The sequence below is a fragment of the Sciurus vulgaris genome (assembly GCF_902686455.1).
Source record: "Sciurus vulgaris genome assembly, chromosome: 5".
Classification (NCBI taxonomy): Eukaryota; Metazoa; Chordata; class Mammalia; order Rodentia; family Sciuridae; genus Sciurus; species Sciurus vulgaris.
The window spans coordinates 87,814,865-87,835,380 of record NC_136465.1 but is presented as its reverse complement, the minus strand read 5'-3'; the positions used below and the strand labels follow the sequence as shown (position 1 = coordinate 87,835,380).

The 20,516-nt window shown below is 33.9% G+C and overlaps 1 protein-coding gene across 18 annotated transcripts in view; it reads right to left on the bottom strand.

Moving 5' to 3' along the window:
- PLEKHA5 (pleckstrin homology domain containing A5) overlaps positions 1–20,516 on the bottom strand; it is a 259,415-nt gene that overhangs the window by 50,668 nt on the left and 188,231 nt on the right. For 11 of the 18 annotated variants that reach the window (XM_079141437.1, XM_079141438.1, XM_079141446.1 and 8 more), the window contains 4 exons: positions 17,188–17,653; positions 14,625–14,708; positions 11,982–12,101; positions 11,095–11,148 (listed from right to left, as the gene is read on the bottom strand). In XM_079141437.1, the coding sequence (XP_078997563.1) occupies positions 11,095–11,148; positions 11,982–12,101; positions 14,625–14,708; positions 17,188–17,653 (724 nt within the window). Of the gene's footprint in view, positions 1–11,094; positions 11,149–11,981; positions 12,102–12,130; positions 12,266–14,624; positions 14,709–17,187; positions 17,654–20,516 lie in introns of those variants that run through there. The other 7 variants (XM_079141439.1, XM_079141447.1, XM_079141450.1 and 4 more) reach the window with 3 other exon arrangements.

Genomic DNA, 20,516 nt, shown 5'->3' with positions numbered 1-20,516 from the left:
TATTACTGGCTGCTTCTGACATAAAGTTCAAGTTTATTTAGACTAGTGGTCCTTAACCCATAGTGGAAACACTTGGGGAACTTTAGAAGAAAACAGATACCTTGATTCTAGGATAATCCCAATGTGCAACTTGAGAAACTCTGATGTAGACAGTACCATTGAATCATCAAGGTGATGGGCTACACTCACAGTTTTAAAGTCAGTCAAATGTAATCTGATAACAATGAGTGTTCTTCAGTTCATATGATCTTTGGGATTCCATTTAAACTCAAGTTGGAGAGATGAAACAAGATGGAAAGGAAAAAGCAATGCAGTCATTTCAGAATCCTCTTGTGCACCATTCTGACTTAACCAAGGGCTCTTAGAATGATTGTGTATTTGGTTTTAAGAATGATTAGGGGCTGTAAAGGGTTCTATATATGGTAGCTTTCTCTATACATGTGGCATGAAACAGCTGAAACCAACTAGCACATTAATCAGGACCCCATTGGCAGGAAGTTTGGTACCCTATTAAACAATTCCAGTCATCTGATTGGAACCTTCACTCTCATCATATTTAATGAATTAGAAATCATAGAACTGCTTTACTTCCAAATGTATCCTATAAGCCAACTAATTTTTTTATACCAAATAACTTCTGAATATTCTGTATTTTAATACTAGACTGACTTGTTTCTGTAACTTACACTGAAATGGCACACTGTATCTGGCTTTGGTACATAAACTTTATATCATAGCTTTTGAATGAAAGCAGCAAAATATGGATACTGCCCTTCCCCAATATAAAATACCCCAGGAGCTACTTGGTATTTTGTTCTCAAGTTCATAAAAAAAAAGAATACCCAATAATTCTCTTCTGGTTTTAGTATAATAATTTTAGAAACCATTACTTTAATGGTGTTGTCTAGATATTTTGTTTTAAGGAATTTGAGTTAGAGAAAGGCTATTACATGTAGTATGTCTATAATTTACTTAAAAATTAGTTCTATGTTTGCATACTGCTTTAATTCCTTCTTTGAAATAACAGGTAATATAGGTTTGGATTTCATTTATATAAAAAGCTATTATAAAAGACCCATTATTTCATAAAAAAATAAGAATATATAATTCAGACAATTTTCATAATTAACTTCAGCAATAAATAAGAAAATGTTATGTAGAAACACCACAGAAATACACTTAGGTAATGCCAACAAATCTATTTACAACAAAAACATACTTTTACTTGAAATTTCTAAGTTCAAATATTTAGAAATATATATATATATTTCTAAATATATATATATAAATCTAAATATATATATATAAATCTGATGGCTTATCCTAGTATTCTTAGTTATGATGGGCTAATATGAATATCTTTGTTTTATTTTATCTTCTTTGCAAATATTTTAACAACACTCTAAATTCTACCATTTTTCTTTTTCAAGTGGTGTTAAGGATCAAACCCAGGGCCTCATGGATGACAAGCAAGTGCTTTAACCACTGAGTCACACCCCTAGTCCCTGACATCTATGTTTTTAAGGGCCAAAATATTCTCAAAGTGAAAATCTTACATCTCTGTTAATCAAAATGTATTTACTTTTGCCATAGGTAAATCTACTTTAAAGTATATGTGAGCTTTAAATAAAAATTAATCTTCTAGATTAAAAGTTCTAGATTTTATCAATAGCAAATGTGTTCTTAGAGTTAGAAAAGTAGCAGCATTCCTACCATTAATTCACAGATTTATCAGTATATGTCTTAACTACACAATGCACTTTAAGTCAATCAATAAATGTTTTTGGCATTTATGCTCAATTCTCTTTCCTGGGCTTTGAAAATCATTCAAGAATTCTATTCTATAAGCACTAATACTTCCTACCTTGAACTGAGGTATATAAACTTTTGAAGAAAAAGTATGTAAAATTAGGATAGAAGTAAAGTTTACTAACTGGGCTATAAAATTATTTGTGTGAATACAAAGTAGAATTGTATTAATACTACACATTTTAGAAGGGATGGGGAAATTTTGTATTCACTTTCCTGCCTTTTTAGAGTCATAACCAGGAGTCAATATTCTTTAGGTAACAAGGAACTAAGGAATTGCAGCCTGAAACACTTAGGGCAGAACAACTCCCATTAATTTTGAAAGAAGTCAGACTTAAAAAAAAAAAAAAAAAAAGGGGAAAGGAAAACTCATTAATAAATACAAGTCTTTAATCACTTTAATCCTAACTTCATGATTTTGGGTAAGTTATTTAGTCGCACTGAATAAAAATAAAGGTAACTGGCCCATATGCTGCTGAAGCTGTATACTAGAATCAGCGTGACACTGTGTATATACAAATAGGGCCCTGTAAATTTTAAGTGATAGCTATGCATTAAGGCTGCACAAGTACTATACAGGTGCCCAGTACAGAAGATGGGAATGTTTTTGAAGTTTCGGAGAAATAGTGAGTCACTGGTTGGAGAAAACTTGGTTTATGAGGGAGGAAGTATTTCACCTGTTAGTGATAGTGCTGGGCTGAAAACTCAAATGACAAAGAGACCTTATCATGTAGGGAATAGGATTTCAAAGGATTTATTGTTATCTGAAAGAAAAAAAATTTGGTAGGAGTATTGGGAAGGATAAATTGGTAAGTAGACATAATTTCAATTGGAGCAGTTAAAGAGTTTCTATCATTCATTTGTTATGATACTAGGGCCTGAACTCAGGAGTACTCTACCACTGAGCTACATCCTCAGCCCTTTATATTTACTTATTTATTTTGAGACAGGGTTTCACCAAGTTGCTCAGGGTGGCCTGGAACTTACAATCCTCCTGCCTCGGCCTCCAGAGTTGCTGGTATTACAGGTATGTATCACTGTGCCTGGAGAGAGTCCCCATTTACTGAGGGCTTAATAATTCCTCTTTCTCTGCTACCACAATTAATCCTCAACAACTCATGGTATCAGTATCCTGTTATAAATGTGAAAATTGAGGCTTACAGTTAAGGAATGTGTCCCAACTCAGAAAAATCAGGATGAGAAAGATTAAGATTATACAATAAAAAGGGAAGTGATGTGAGATGTGAGAAGAGAGACACTGCTATGTATATACAAAGATTCATAGTAGAAAAATTATAGAAGGTGCAGTGCCAAGATCTGGTGACTATATAAGATATTATGGTGGCCTTTACTCTTCTGTCTAAATACAATGCAAACATGTAAACAGAGGATGTGTTCAGATACTTAGCATTGTGATTTTCCCATTTTCAGTAAAACTGTTTTTATAGTATATTTAATTTCAGTTTTGAAGTACTTTTTTGGGATGGGGGTAAGGGGTAGGTTTTTTTTATTTATTTGTTTATTTTTAACAAATGAGGTTAACCATGACTAATATATTTAACTATTTTTGCTTTTAGTTTTTTGGTGAGGGAATTGAGGGATAAAGATGATAAGCTTAATTTTGGACATACTGGGGATTTGCTGAAGGCAAAATCTCCAAATGGAGATGTACACGTGAAACTAGAAATATGTAGATGGAACTCCAGAGATATTCTAGTTACCTTCCCACATCTTATTAGCTTATCTTTTAATTGTTGCTGTTTTAACTATTTAACGATGTTGCTATGTATGGGAACCCATCAGGTGCTTATGTATAAACAACCTCAAAGTGGTGGACAGTTAATCTCTTGGGGAAACCCTTGAACACTGGAGGACAAGATCCATTGCAAATGCTTCCCTCTTCTATGGTTCACGTGGATAATTCTGTTTATTTGTAAGTTTCAGTCCAGCAAAGCTGAAGTTGCCCCCAGTAGCTGTTTCTTGTTCACTTATGTTTCCTACATTGGTATCACTTTCCAAAATAAGCTTCCTGTAAAACAAGCCCACATCAAGAGGTTTATAAGTTCTGCTTTCAAAGAGAAAACCTGGGTGGGGGTGGGGGTGGTGGTTTAGAGATGACGAATAACATAGTCATAACTAGTAAAATGATGAACAGATGAATTCTCAGTTGAGACACCACCAAGAAACAGGGAACTTCCCTGGTTAGGGTTGAGATGGGTGAAAATAATAAAAAGGGAAAGATTATTGATAAGAAACAGGAGAATCATGATAATAATGTAAGCGCTGGATAGGCCAATTTAAGAGATCAGAGTATTGACACATGCATTTTCCTTCTGCACTCTATTTTTTATTTTTTTTTGAAACAATGATATTGGGGATCAAACCCAGGCCTGTGCCCATGCTAGGCAAGTGCTCTATGACTGAGCCACACCCACATCCCTACATTCTAAATTCTAACCAGTCTATTCAATGTCTAGTTAGTCTTCTAAGAATTCTGCCATTATGGCTCATGTCAGTAATCCCAGCAACATGGAGGCTAAGACAGGAGTTGATAATCAGCATCAGCAGCACAACTTAGTAAGACCCTGTGTTAAAATAAACATTTAAAAAAGGGATGGAAATATAGCTCAGTGGTAAAGCATCCCTGGGTTCAATTCCCAGTACCAAAAACAAAGAAAAAAAACCATTCCCCCCCGAGCCTATCATTATGATGTCTTATCACATGTGAGACAATGCAAGAAAGTTTAGAAGTGAAATGATTAGGTTATGAGAGCCTTAACATAATTACTCCATTAATTCCAAAAGGGATTAATGGGGGGCTGGGGATAGCTAGTTGGTAGAGTGCTTGCCTAGCATGCACAAGGTCCTGGGTTCAATTCCCAGCACCATAACAAACAAACAAACAAAAAACAAAACAAAAAAGAGAAGAAAAGGAATTAACTGGGTGGTAAAAAACTACAGGCAGGTAGGATGTGGCTGGAGAGGTGGGTCATTGGGGGAGTGCCTTTGGGTTTGTATTTTGTCCATGGTGAGGGGGCACTCTCTCTCTGCTTCCTGGTGTGATGTTCAGAGTCTCTTTCCTCCACCACACTCTTCCACCATGATGTTCTGCCTCACCATGAGCCCCAAGGAATGGAGTTGGCCATTTATGTACTGAGATCTCTGAAACCATGAGACCCCCAAATAAACTTTTCCTCCTCTAAAATTGTTCTTGTCAGATCTTTTGGTTATAGCAGCATAAAGCTGACGAAAACACTAGCTCAAGATTTTCTGAGTTTCATCCCCATTTCCTCTAAAAGTCTATGCTCAATATGCTAAGGAAGGGAGAGAGAAAAAAAGGAGTAGGTTTGGGGAGAGATACAAGATCAAATATTCTGTACTGTTGTAGTTTGAATCTGGATTGCCCCCAAAGGCACGTATGTTGAAGGCTTTGTCCCCAAAGCAGCAATGTTTAGAGGTAGGGATCTGAGGAAGTGATAGGATGAAGGCTCTAACTTAATCAATGGATTAATCTCTGGTGGCATTAACACTTGATAGCATTATTGGGAGATGTCAGAACCTATAGGCATAGGGTCTAGTTGGAGGAAGTAGGTCACTGGGGGAATGCCCTGGAAAGGCATATCTTGTCCCTGGTCCCTTCTTTCTGTCTTCTTAACTGCCATGAGATGAGCAGATTTCTTCTACCAAACCCTTTTGCCGTCATGTTCTGCCTCATCTCTGGCTTACAGCAATGGAGCCAGCTGAATGGATTGAAACCTCTAAAACTGCAAGCCAAAATAAATCTTTCCTACCCTATATTGCTATCCTTGAGTATTTTGTTCCAGTGTGACTAACACATGTACCATGTAACCAGCTTGGGATAGTTAAGTATTAAATAACATGCTTTCAACTTAATACTTTCCTTAGTTTCTTTTTTCCAAATGCCTAATCTATATCCCCCAGAAACATTACCTCTTGTAGAACTCAATCATCCCTAGAAAGAGAAGCTACAGTATTCCTGGAAATATTATAGAAAATGGGATAAAGTTGCCAAAATGATATGAACAATGAGTGCTATCAAGAATCTTTTCAATCACCTTGTTAGGGTTTCTTCCCTTATAGGAAGTTGTCTTTCATGAATGCAAAGAAATAAATTGTACAAAGTATTCTTGAATTTTATGTTGAATAGTTTCAGTATCAATTATATACACCCAGTAAATAGTTCCTTTTTGTATTTTTCTTGGCAGAAGTATGTTTAAAAGTGGTCAGAGTTCTTGTCTGCATAAATTTTTTTCCCTAAGGGTGTTTCTTCAAAGGACATAGAAAACATGCTAAAAGGAAAGTTCACAGCAACTTGTGACAGAAGACTTCATTCAAAAGTAGTTAGTACTTTTAGTACAGTTCACAAAATAGTTGTTTTAAGAACTGTACCATAAAATGTAAATGCTACTACAAAGCATCTATAAATAAGAAAGTTCAGTTTACTCTTCAAGATGTTTTAGAAGTCAGTATTAAATGATTTTCCTACTTTAATCAAAAGCATTTATCCTTTTAAAAATATATTACTGAAATATGACAGAACAATTTAGCTACTGATTCCTGTAGGCTTTAAAAAAATTAAAAAATTTTCATACAACAAAGAACACCAAGGTATGCACTGACTGAATTATTTTTCAGTGTACTATGGCAAACTGATTTATCATGAAACTTTCTGCTTTTCTATGACAGTTTCTGGGTAATGTCTTTCAGCGATCTGGTGTTAAAGGGGAGGCTTGTTACTGAAGGGGTATATCATAATTTTGGGGGGATGGGTATGTCTTTGGTTTACCCACAAGGGAGCAGCTTGCTTACACAAGGTTTATTAAGCATTGTTGCAAGTCTCTGGATCCTTCTATGTATCTCTACCTACTCTGTAAATACAGTTCCTTAGATCTCATCTTCTGTTAATATTGCCTACCTGGAAAGCTGGAGGAAGGTTTTAGGGAACAGGAAAAAGAAATATCATCTAAATTTCCTCATTACTGCTCTTTAATCACTAATAGGAAGGAAAAAGGAAGAAGAGACAAATGAGTATTGCTAAAATAGAGGTGAGGAAAACTGCCACAGGAACAGGAAAATATTCTAACTTCTCCATTTCAACTAATACCAATAAAAAAAGCTCTCAAGTTTTTCATCCATGAGAACTTGCCTAGTTCCTTTCTTCAGCTCTTGGTTTAGTTTCTATGACCCAAATTTGATTCCTTTGCTCAATCCAACCAGTACTGGTCCAGGCTATGGGAGCCAAGAACTAGGAACTGGGCGGGAGGGGCGGGGGTGTGTGTGGTGGAATCCAAATAATGACAACACTGAGTGAGAAACTTGAAGTCCCTACCAATGTTAAACCTGTTGAAGAAGACATGCTTCTAAGACCTAGGGGGAAAAAAGTATATTTTTTGAGAGATTTTTCCTCAATGTAGCTAGGCTGTAAGATACTTTTAGTATTGTTTTCTAATAGAGACTTTTGTATCCTGGTTTGGGAATTTAACCATCAGGGATGATTTTAAAAACATGTATTAACCAGAAGAGTACAGGGGAAAAAAATAACAGTGCTCTCTTTCAGTATCTTACAAATGAATGTCATCAGATGGCTTGGGTATAATAAGTTCCTGCAGAAACCTGTTATTCCAGTTTCAAACAAATGACTTACATTTGGCATTCTGGAACCTTTAGGGACTCCTAATAATAAAACACTTGTTCTGCAGGACCATATAGTTCTAAACTCATTTTCAATCTGCCCTGTTCTAAGAAGAGAAGAAATGTTTCCTCCAGCAAGTATGGCAATTTCCAAGAATGGAAAGTGGAGGAGATACCTTTATTTCTAACTTTTTGCAAGCACAGAACCATGTCAACATTTAATTTATGGCTTTCCCCCCTTTTCTACATTCTGTCAGGTAGAGGCATAAACATGGAAAAAGCTAATGAACATTGATCTGGGGCTGGGGATACAGCTCAGTTGGTGGAGTGCTTGCCTTGCAAGCACAAGGCCCTGGGTTCAAATCCCCAGCAGTGCAAAAAAAAAAAAAAAAAAAAAAAAAAAATTGATCTGTTTAGTATATGTATTTTTAAATGAAGTTTTGGCAAGTTTCAATTAATCATAACCAAGTTTCTCTAATATTCAGTGGCAATTAAGCTGAATAAGAAAATGTGTTACTGATATATTATAAATACATCTATTCTTTTTGTTCTTTTTTTGGTACCTGGGATTGAGCCCAGGGGTGCTTACCCACTAAGCCACATCCCCAGTCCTTTTAATTTTTTATTTTGAGACAGGGTTTCGCTAAGTTGTTCAGAGCCTCACTAAGTTGTTGAGGCTGTCTTTGAACTTGTGATCCTCCTGCCTCAGTCTTCTGAGTCACTGGGATTACAGGCATGCGCCACCATGCCCAGCTATTCATTCATTTTCTACCTAGAACCTGGATGATGTACACAAAAATATACAGCTGAAATTAGTGTAAATTCAAAGAGTTTTCTCTGAGACTAAGCTATCTTAAAATTCACAGCAATAACAAATCTGTGCTAGTCTTAATAATTTTGAATAACTTACCAACTGTGCTATAAGAATATAAACTGTAACAGTGAACTTCAAAATGAAGCAAAACATAAGAAAATTCTACCATAACTAGTATAGCTATTGTTATTTTTAAACTACTTCAATACATGACTTGTTCTCAAAGGTGGTGATAATGAGAAATCAAATTATACTGCTCAAGTGACAGGCACCAGAAATTAAGATTTTTGAGTTGAGTGTTTTATATGCAGACCTTCACAATTCTGCATACAGCATTTCATTATTTGTTGTAATCATTGTAGTAATATCAGAAGTGCATTTACTTCTGAAGCAACTCAGAGATTACTTTTTGTTTTTTTTCTTGTGAATAATATAGGGATTAACAGAATTTAAATCAAAGTTTTTCCTTGGATGATTGTGGTAAGTATTTGACAAAGGGCAGGAGGAACACTGCATTTTATTGCCTTAGGTTATTCTGATTATTGGGGCAAGTACAATAAATGCTGAAAGTGATAAATTGATTAGTACACGTTCATTGTTATACAGTGTACGTGAACAGAGGCTCTTCCTAACTTTTGGATTTTAGAATTCACTTTCCAATTTGTGGTTACACAAAACTAATGAATCAAATTATAAGTCCAGGCAACAAATAATGCCTACAAAAACAATAGACCTGGTAATCTAAAATAGATTACTGGCAGTAACAAAATAAAGAGCTGGAAATGTTTGAGTTGGGTGAAAAATTCATTAAACTTCAAAATGAATAATAATTATTTTTATAATTTAATTGACATAATTACTCATATAAAAATACTAAATTCAAAAGTAAATAATTTCATTCTATCAAAATGCAATTATAAGACACTATACAATTTTTTGTTTACTTAATGAGAGACTTTCTTTAAGTTACCTTAAGGCTACATACATACATACATTTAGGCATATCTGAGTTTCTGGGCAAAGGTATCACTGTGTTTTTTAATACTGTCTAATCATTAACCTTTGCTGATTAAGAGAACAGAGAGGACCAATTACACACTGAAATTTTCAGAAGCTACCTACAGGACTACTAGTATGGTGCAAAAGGGAAGGCTCAGCAAAGAGAGGAATGATGGCAATGCAAACCTTAACTGGGATCTGCATCATTTAGGTAAAAGGATAAAACACATTTGATATGGGAAAGAGGTAGACAAGTATCTTAGCTAATGATAGTTTTTCTAATATATTTACCTGTTCTCCCCTCAAATTCTTTCAAGTTTTATGTCTCTGTAATTGCCTCACTGATATCAGTAATAAATAGCATTAAACCACTAGGTTTATTTTTAGAGATCCTAGATAACTTCAGATTCATACTTATATTATTATTTTTTAAATGTAATTTTTGTAATATACCTCCTTTCCCCAGAACTATTTGTAGTTATAAATACAAAGGAATTTTAAAGAAAGCTTATTTCTCACTTTATTTCAGAAGCTTTCCAGAAATTTGAGGGAAGACCTATTTTCCTACTTATTAGCTAATATGTCTTTATAAGACTGCTTTTAAAGTACATATTATACTTTGGCTAAATTTCAATAGCACCAGTCCTATGATTGGAGATTTGAATTTGGATACAAGAAATGGTGGTTTCTAAAGTGTTCCACTAGGCAAAACATGTTGTGAAAAAATATATAAAGTTTTTATTAAGAAAAGTCTATTTCTTTTTAAGTAAATGATTTAGCTATTTTTAAGGGTTATCCAAATGTAAAATTCCTCTTTAAATGGAAGTAGTTTATAAAGTTGTACTTTGTTGTTTTGTTTCAAAAAGGAAAATATAAAGGGTTGGGGATATGGCTCAGTTGGTAGAGTGCCTGCCTCGAAGTACAAAGGCCCTGGGTTGAATCCCCAGCACCGCAAAAAAAAAAAAAAAAAAAAAAAAAAAAAAAAAAGGCAAATATAAATATTAAGCATTTCTGTGTTTTCCAACATTTTCCACAGTAACCTTAGCTTCTTTATTTGACAAAATATTCAAATTGGGACACTTTAAAACAGGTAGCAATAAGTCTTAGCTTAATTTATGTAAAATGCATTCACTGGAAGAAATTATGTTACACAAAAAATTGCCAATTTTTTTTAACTTAAATATTAATAGGGCATGTCCTAAACTAAAATCTGGAAGTCAGTCCTTGTTCATTGCCATTTTCTCTTGTGGAAGTGCACCTTAACTGGGCATACTGCTGCCATCACTGAGGTAATTCTATGAATGTTTTTAGGTCACTATAAAGGGGGGCTCTACCTACCTTGGCAAAGACCAAACAGTGGGAAGAGACAACAAAATAGGGAACAAGAAGAGTCAACTAAAAATTATCTCCACTATTCTTAAGACCTGTGGAAATGCAAAGCATACCATACTCCCTTCTTCCCACATTCCAATATGAGAATTCATTAAGTGTCTGTTCGTTTAAGTAGGTCAACCCTAGGTGGAGATAAGCTGCAATGAATAGGAATTTTTGTGAGACAAGAAGAAAGAAATATAAAGAATTCAGGGTGTCAAATTCAGGTGACTCAACATTTGTGTCTTCCCTTTAATTTTTATAACTGTCCTTTTTCCCTGTTTATTGTGATATTCCTGAATTTACGTGATCAGGCTTTTCTTATTCTGTCATTTGTAACCGCCATGCTATAAACTAAGGTGATTGATATATCTAAGTAGCCTCAAAAACTGTACTACTTTTAAGAAGTTCTAATAGGTATTATAGTAAGAAAATTCTAAGAATCCCACCTGATGATCCAAATATATGGTGTTCCTTTGGAGATGATGGGAAAGAATTTCATTCTAGTAGGCACCAATCAAGGAAAGAGGGATAGAGAAAGAGGGTGCAGAATTCATAAAAAAGTCAATTTCGAAATACAAAAAACAAGTAGTTTACTATGACTATTCTATCATGGTACACAACAACCTTCACGTAGAGCTCTCCTTTAAATGGTACAGATGACACATTAAAGTATTTTCAATTTATATTTAGTTTTGTTAGAAATTAAGTAAGACAGGAGTATCAACATTGAACTACTAAGCAGAAAAATTCTGTACGTGGCTTTAGCGGACTGAATGTTTGAAGCTTTACATGCTGATTCTTTTCTGCCATATAGTATTCCTTTCGGAAAGATGTTTCTCACATAATCAGGCTAGTCAACCCTTTGAGAACTGTTTGTATGTATTCATTTTTTTTTCCATCAAGAAGAAGAATGAAAATAGTAATCTTAAAATTAACTTTGACATTTAAAAGGCAGTCTTATTAAAATTAGAGTGAATTTTCAACTTATTACTTTATTGAAAATTGTAAGACTTTTCAATGTTTTACCCAATGTGGAAGTCACAGTATTCAATAATTAACACTATTTTAAAATTTGTGTGCATTTCCCTACTCACAACCAAAAGCTGATGGGTGTGTAGGTGGGTCAAAGGGTAAGAAGAAATGCATTCTTTCTGTATTTTCTTTCAATAATATATATATAAATTCTCAAAGGGTTAATAGGCGACTGTAATTTGGGCACTGCAGTAATGGTATAGACTCATGCTCAACACTAATGACACATTATATTGATTAATGAGTGGATCAAAATAAGTGATTATGGCAGATGACACAGACAAATGTCTTCATAGCTGACCTTTGGGCTGTGGGCCTCAAGTTTTAGTTGCATGAGCTGTGCTAACGTATGCTCCCGGATACTACTCAGTTCAGCTTGCTGCCGTCTCAGCTTTATTAGCAGCAGCGTAAGCTCCTCTGGCTGAAGGAGTACAATTTAAGAATCCAAACAGTGGAAAACAGATTAATTGTTGTCCTAAGTGACAGATATTAAACCAAGATTTCTTGGCAAGTTTCCTCTTATGGTTGACATCAAACATAGTGCCTAGGCACTATGATGATAGGTTCTACATAAATGCATAGTATCTAGAGAAATAGAAGGAATAGTGTTACTTTACAGCAAAACAACAGTATAATTAAGGCATTCTCACAACTCATGAGAGAACATCTAAATGTTAAGTATAAAAAAAGCACAATACCATTATTAAAGGGTTGTACACAAGACCTATTAAAAGATTATTAAGATAGTTATAAAAATTATACCTAAGATTTTCTAGCAATAGAACAATACTTGTATGTCCAACCACCATTTTAGAGAATAGAAGGCAAATAAAAAGACTTAAAATTCATTTAAAACTTGGATGATATTTTCAGGCTATAAAACTCAATACTTGGGGTTTATTAATTACTTTCCAGTTATATTTTGTTATGTCACCATTAGTGCTTTCACAGCATTTAAAATACCAAAACAAGTATATTTTTTAAAGGTAAAAAATAAAAAGGGTACATAACCCCTCCTTCCATATTCTGGGGAAAGCACAGAATCTTCTGAATTCCTGAATGGTTACTAAGATTACTAGGAGAGTAAAATTTCAATGGTAAATGAAATTCCTTAATACGTCATTCTATTTTTCCTTGTTAGAAATGCTGTAAAAGTAAGGGCACTGGGGATCTCACAGACCATTAAGTTTTATTTGGTGTTTCTCTTAGCTTTGTTATGGTTAAAAATGGCAGGTAGGGGAGAGGCAGTCTCTTCTCCTCAAGTACGATAATGCACTCCTAAAAATTTCAGGCCAAAAAGTACTTCCAAGATTGATTTGCATTGTTAATATCACAGCATTATATTAGCTCTTTTCTGTTCTGTGGTTGCACTTTATTTTCTATATAATTCTTTTTTAGAGACAAAGTATTTTAAAAAATTTTTAACTGTTACTTGAAAGCATATTAAAAACTATTGCCTTCAGACGGAAGTATCAGTAGAAGTAAATTACAACTCCTATTGGATTCTTTAGATAAAACTGGGTACCTCAGAGAGGTAAGACAATAGTTTTTATGGTATTAAATTGTAAAAAGACAAAAACAAAGTCAACAAATGTTTAGTTTCTTTAAGTTGAAGAAATTATTTTAAGTGAAAAAGAATAGCCCACTTTGCTCTAAAGTCAGCAACATCTTGTGATCTCATGATTCTGAGACAGTTCTTGCCTCATGATCATCATGCCAAGATCTTGAGGTCTTGTCAGGGAGATAGTGGGTTGGAAGAAGGGATGCAGAGATTCTAAGACCCAGAGTGATATTTGACAGAAATACCTAAACAAGAAATCTTGAACTTCTGCTTTATTATTTATGGAACTAAAAAGATTAGAACATTTTCAAAATGATAAAAGATCCCAATAAATTTGCTGTATATTTAAATTGAGGTCAAATAAAAAGGCATATTTGTGAAAAAAATAGGAACAGTGGTAAACAAATTTTATCCTGTATATCCACTAGAGGGAGCAAGGCAGAAAAGAAAATATATGCTATGTATCCTTTATTTTATGATTCATGTCTGTTTCTTTGTCAGAAAAACAATCTAATATTTACAAATCCCAACATTTAAAAGTTCTGGGGTTTAACCAAGCAATATTTATATCCTCTAATAAATAAACCACAAGTAGTTTAAAGCCAGAAACGATTTCCTTCTCTCTACTAAACATATAAAAGGTGAAATAAAGTAATATGTATAAAAACACTTAAGATGAATTTGTTTTGATTACTGCAGGAAGAGAATTTTAAATAATAAACAACTATATAGGTGCTAAAATCATATATTCACAGAAATTAAGATTATTTAATAAAGAAAATTCCTCTGACAAAAGAATGTTAATAAAATAAACTGAAGTGATAAGATTTTTCTTTGATTTGAAAAACAGTAATGCCGTGGTAATAAAAACCCTTCCCAATCTGACTATAATACTGACAATAAAATGATAATGGTAAATACTTGCTTTGACCTAGTATTCTTATATTCTGTCGTGTAAATTAGTTATTTTTGGCTCCCAAGTAATTAACTTATACCAAAATTCATAGGAAAAACTTCTTAGTGGGTCTGTAGTTTGACTAATGGTTGCTTAATGGATCTGTTCCACTAATGTATTACTCCAACTTCTGTTCTGAGGATAAGGCGATTAACAAATCAAAGAAACCCATCTAGGTTATCCAATAAACTTTAAAATATCATCTTTTATTTAGGCTGTCAGACATTAAAAGAAAGGAATCCATGAACATACTGAAATGACTACATGAGTCCAAATTCCTGATGTGGAATCTCTTCCACAAAAACAGTAATGGTTTTTTCCTTGAGAGACATCTCTGAAAATTCAAACTTAAAAACTATGTCAGATATGTGCCTTCCTCAGTATCACATAAATAAAACATGATATGGTAAATAAGATATCATACTCACCGTTTTGCCTTGGAGGCTCTGGGGACTAACAGACTGTAAAGTTAGGCCAGCTGGCATTGACCTTCTGTCAGGCACATAGACATGCTAGAAAAATAAAGGCACAATATGATTCTGTGGTGAAGTTTTTTTTTTTTTTCTGTGAATATTACTGATGAGAAATCTTAAATTTATATTATGAAATATCAATTAAGAGTTGCTTGCGAAGGAAAACACTAATACTTCCTGTTTGACTAAAATACAGATGCTGATGATCAGATGCTTCTATGTAGTCTGGTTCAGCAATTAAACTCTGATCTGGGGACCCCTTTATGTTCTTAAAAAAAGAATGTATGTACAGTTTTGCAAATCTTAATGTCTGGCTAGAATCTCATATTTGCTTCTGTTTATATTTGCAGTCTGTTGTAATAATCTTAGTGAAAGCATGGGAAATACTGGTTTAGTGAGCTATACAATGTTTCCAATGTTGATGCATTTCTATATACAATATCAAAACATCACCATCAGTCTTTAATTCCTGGGCAGAATTGAAGCTCAGAGTGGCAGACACATGATTTGCAAACTTCCAATTTTTCTTGAACACTCAAATGTTGTCATCAGGGACAAATACTGTCAGTTGTTTTCATGGAAATAATAGGCTTACACATCACTTTAAATGTATCTGTCTTTTGTTCAAATAAAAATGGTGTTTCACAAAAAAGGAGCTAGCTTAGCTTGCAACTCAAATAATCACGTGGTATACAAGAGAAACGGTTTATGCACACTCTGATTTCATCACATGTAATATTAAAATGATATATACAGACAGGTTGAAGATTCTGTAAGATTGTTTTTCACTATTTCATCAAGGGGATTCTTAACCTGCTACTTTATTATTTATCTTTTATTCCAAGTGTGTGGCAACAAAGCAAACCATAACCATTAGTACAGTTTGGGGCCACAGCCTTGATCTTCTATTTCAATATTAGTGCAAATGGGAATATAATGAATAATGCCTTACTACTATAAAGATAGTTTTGAGTTTATATACTCCCTGGAAGGGCTGTGGGGACCTTTAGGGACTCCTTCCCTCACAGTTTCTGGACTACACTTTAAGAACTAGTGATGTACACCAAGGAAGATGAAAAGGATAGTTTCAAAGAAAAATCTGGCAATGTTGAACAAATTTATTAGAAGTTGCAACAGTAGATATTCAGTTGTTCTGGGAACTGAATAGATAGTATATTTATTATTGAAACAAGTGATATATTTTGGCTAAGAACATGAAACTACTGAAAACCATGAGAGCATATAATTTATCCACTTTAACTTCATATATTAAACTATATTATATTAGATTTTTCTTGTGTATTGGTATTATTTTTATCTAATGAGTTAGCCTTTGGATGTACAAAGTAACAAAACACTGAACTTTGTTACAGGAATTCAAAGTGAGGCTTTTATTAGGGTAAACTTTTTTGGTGGTGCTAAGGACTAAGAAAACCCAGGGCCTTGTATACCCTAGTTAAGCACTCTACCTCTGAACTATATCCCCATCCTTAAAGCTTTCTTCAAAAGAAAATTCCTGATTACTTTAGTAATTTCCAACAAATGTTTATGGAAATATTAAGTAAATATTTTGTGCAATAATGCAACTGAAGTAGTTAGCCTGTCTCAAGTGAAGAAGATACATTTTTAAATGGTGTAGGGCAAGAAATTCTTTAGGAATTAGAAGTAAAAGGACATTCCTTTTACTTTAGGATAGACATTAGGGAACTGGATTTATACTTGCTAACTCATTACAACATCTGCTTTGGCATTATTCAAAGAGGATTAATACAAAGCATTAAATTAACTTCAAATAGGGGCTCAGTGGTAGAGCACTTGCCTAGCATGTTTGAGGCACTGGGTTTGATTCTGGGCACCACATAAATAAATAAAGGTCTTGTGTTCATCTTCAACAAAAAATATCTTAAAAAATTAACTTTAAGTAATCTACTAAACAACCAATTTAAGGAACAAATTAAAAATGATTTATGGGGCTGGGGATATAGTTCAAAGGTACAGCACTTGCCTAGCATGTGCAAGGTCCTGGGTTTAATTCTCAGCTCCACAAACAAAAATATTCCACAATATTTACCTGTATTTTAATTTTTAAATGTGCATACTATTAAATATTGCTAGTCTCTAATGTTGAGTTGGGTACATAAGGAATTTTGAAAATGTCATAAAGTCACCTGGTTAGAAGGTGACTCCAAGTAATAAACAGGATTCAAGACAGCAGGTATACCAGAAAAAGGCAGGTGAAGAATTTCCAAGTGTGTAAAGAATAAATAAAAATGCATGTGGTCTTTAACCCACAAGGAGAGCTGATGAGATATGCTAACAGAGAAGAATGCATAATGCTTGAAAGAATTGTTTCTGTGGTATTAAGAGAGGAAGCAATGCAAACTTATATTTTATACGTAAGAACATCCTTTCTTTTCTTCCTCATCTCCTGCCTCTCACATTTTAAAGAACAGCATATTAAAAAGAAAACATAACTTTATCAAGTAGTGAGTTAATACAATATCAGAACACATTTTACCTTGGGGTGATGACCCCTGTGTCTACGGTCTATCGTCACATCTCCTCTTTGAATTGGTGAAGACACTTCTGATCTATATGTTCGCTGAGGGGAGTAACCCTGGTAAGCAGCTATTGAACCATGGGAAGGTGATGTGGGAATAGAGTGCATTGTCTGGTCAGAAATATTAACCATGGTTTTAGGACTGCTCAAAGAACTGTGTCGAGGGAGGGTACTCTGCTTATTATAGAACTGACGCTGTTGCCATTCGTAGAGCTGCCACATAGTGTCATCTCTCATCGACCTCCGTTTCTCTTCTGCTCCAGCTCCTACTGTCTTGTCATGACTGGAAGCGGTTACGCTGCAGATACTTTCAGGCCTGGTCTTGCTGTTTCTTGGGAGTGTTCTATAACCTTCAGGGTAGCGGGCCATAATCTGGGCTCTGTGGCTTGGCATATTTCTTGGTAATGTTTGGTAAGAAATTACTCTAAAATAGAAAAAATTGAAACATAAAAATGAAGGAGAGTTGTTTTCAAATTCTAAATTATAGTACATTTCTTTTTTTCTGGTAAGTAAAGTATTTAGTATGTCTTTTAAAGGATCAACATACGGGGCTGAGGATATAGCTTAGTGTTAGCACACTAACACTGCCTAACATATGAAAGGCCCTGGGTTTGATTCACCAGTAGCAAGAAAAACAAAGATTGATGAAATTCAATTTTAAGTAAATAACATCTTTGTCTATAGCAATTACATAAAAGGATTACTACTTTCATAAAATTTAAAGCTTGCTTAAAAAAAAAGTATTATACTTCATTTGAGAAACAAGAATGTTCAGAAACCAATCTCAAATCTACCCCCTACATTTTATTTATTTTTACATAAATACGCTCCCAGAACCTTAGTTTCACACATCTCATCAGAACAGTTAAATAGGGTTTCTTTGTACAAATGTATTCAAATATGCACATTTTCAAGTCGAACCTATGAAGCACAAAAACAGATAATGAATTAGTCCAGGTGTATGTTGACTATTCTGTTGTAATTTTTTCTTCAGAACACATGGTTGATTATGGGAGGAAGCACATTTGTGGCCAAAAGTAGTAACTCTTTATAATATCCCTAACTTGAAAATTAAAAATGATTTTAGATTAAAGATAAAATTTTATTATTTAAAGACAAAGCACTTGAAGTCAACAATACTTCTGATATGAAACTACAATCTTAGGAATGCAGTAATGTTTCCAGCATAGTAATCAATATTCTATTTCAAGATGGTATCAATATTTTGGGAGTTTTTTTTTGTTTGTTTGTTTGATTTTTTTTTTTTTGGCGGTATTGGGGATCGAACTCAGGGCCTTGTGCTTGCAATGCAAGCACTCTATCAGCTGAGCTATCTCCCCAGCCTCTAAGAGTTTTGTTTTAAAGCAATCTAGAAACTCATGTCCATTAAACATATAAAATATATTTCCTTTAAAACGCAAATTCTCAGAATTCCTAATTGCATAGTACTAATAAGCTCAGAATGTCATTGCAGTTTTCAAAATGAAATAAAATCTATATTAATAATTAAAAATTTTTGATGCTATTTATCAAAATTATCTCTGTGCTAACCTCATGGTAGGTCCAATATATGAAATGAATTTTAAAGTTAATCAAAAATCTACATGAAGTACTTGTGTTTCCCCAGTTATTTTCAGAGATAGGTATAATTAAAATTCATTTTCTAAATGCAAAGTCTTTTCTAATAACCACAGGAAAAATCTAAATTAAAAAGAACAATAATAAATTACAAATGTCCATATTATGCTACCATCTCCATGGGCATGCTTTTATATTCTAATGTAAAAGTCAATGTACTTCAACAAACTAAATATCACAGTGGGGTTGTTGGGACTTCATGAACCCATGTTTCCTGATCTCTTCTCCCATGTTTCCTGATCTCTTCTTTCAATGTATACTTAATAACTGTCTTCTAAATATTGTATTTTTACCACAGAATATATTTTGGAATTATGCGTGCACACCTGCACGCTTTGCTTCTTCCTATTGGTCATTAAAATATCAAAGATATTAGTGATTACACAAATCAGAAAGGGTAAAAAAACTGATGTGTAAATTATCTTACCATAGTTTTAATAATCTGGAAATCCTTGGCTGATTATCTGAATGCCAAAGGCCTTTTGACACAAAAACTTGTTATCAGTAACAATGCAGAAATATTAAAATATTACAGTAAGAAAAGATACCACTGTGATCAGATGTAAAAAACTGAGGTATGAGGCATGCTAACAATGGGTATAAAATTATGTGACTTTCATACAAAGACAAAATCTCATGTTAAATACACCTTTTCTTTGTGGGTTTAAGAACTCACAAAGCAGGGCTGGGGTTGTAGCTCAGAGGTAGAGGGCTTGCTTAGCACATGTAAAGCACTGGGTTCCATCCTCAGCACCACAAAAAATAAATAAATAAAAATAAAGGTTTTATGTCCATCTACAATTGAAAAAAAAAAGAACCAACAAAGCAGATAAGATTGAAAAATACAGCAACACGGGGCAAACAGTAATGTAGGAAAAGTAGTTGCTCAAAAAATTACAAGAACAAAGTTTTGATTCTTGCTTTTCTGCTAAGTATTTTGATCTTATGTGAGTTACACCCATGGCTTTGAGAATGTTGAGACAGTGGGGAAGCAGCACAGTAAAGATAGGAAGTAGGCCAGTCAAGGGAAGTTGATTCATCTGAGACTGCCCTAGTACTAAAGAAGGATTATTTAGACTATTTGGTCATTCACAAACTTAGGAAATACCATAAAAGCCTTACCATGCAAAAGGGTCTAAGTTAAGCATTGTACTAAATCATGAAAATGTATTCATAATGAAGGGACATACATTGTCAACCTAAAACAGTAAAATTTAAATTACAGTTCAAAGTCTCATTATACCAAACACCTCTGTCAGTGTTCCAGCATTCGTAATGTGTGAGCTAGACTCTATTGTAGGTATGTGTATTAAACTTGAACTGTCAAACCATCATATGATCATTAAGTCTCATTATACCAAACACCTCTGTCAGTGTTCCAGCATTCGTAATGTGTGAGCTAGACTCTATTGTAGGTATGTGTATTAAACTTGAACTATCAAACCATCATATGATCATTAAGAGGTCATTTTTCTAGTTAGTGTGGTTAATTAATAACTACCGAGTTTAAAAGGTTCTTCTGCCTTCTTTGGAACCATTTTTGGGGGATTTTTGGTAGTAAATTAGGTTATTATTAAGTAAATTCATTTTTGTTCCATATACTTTCTAGCATTTGGAGACCTGTTTTTCAAAAACTACCATTTCCTTCA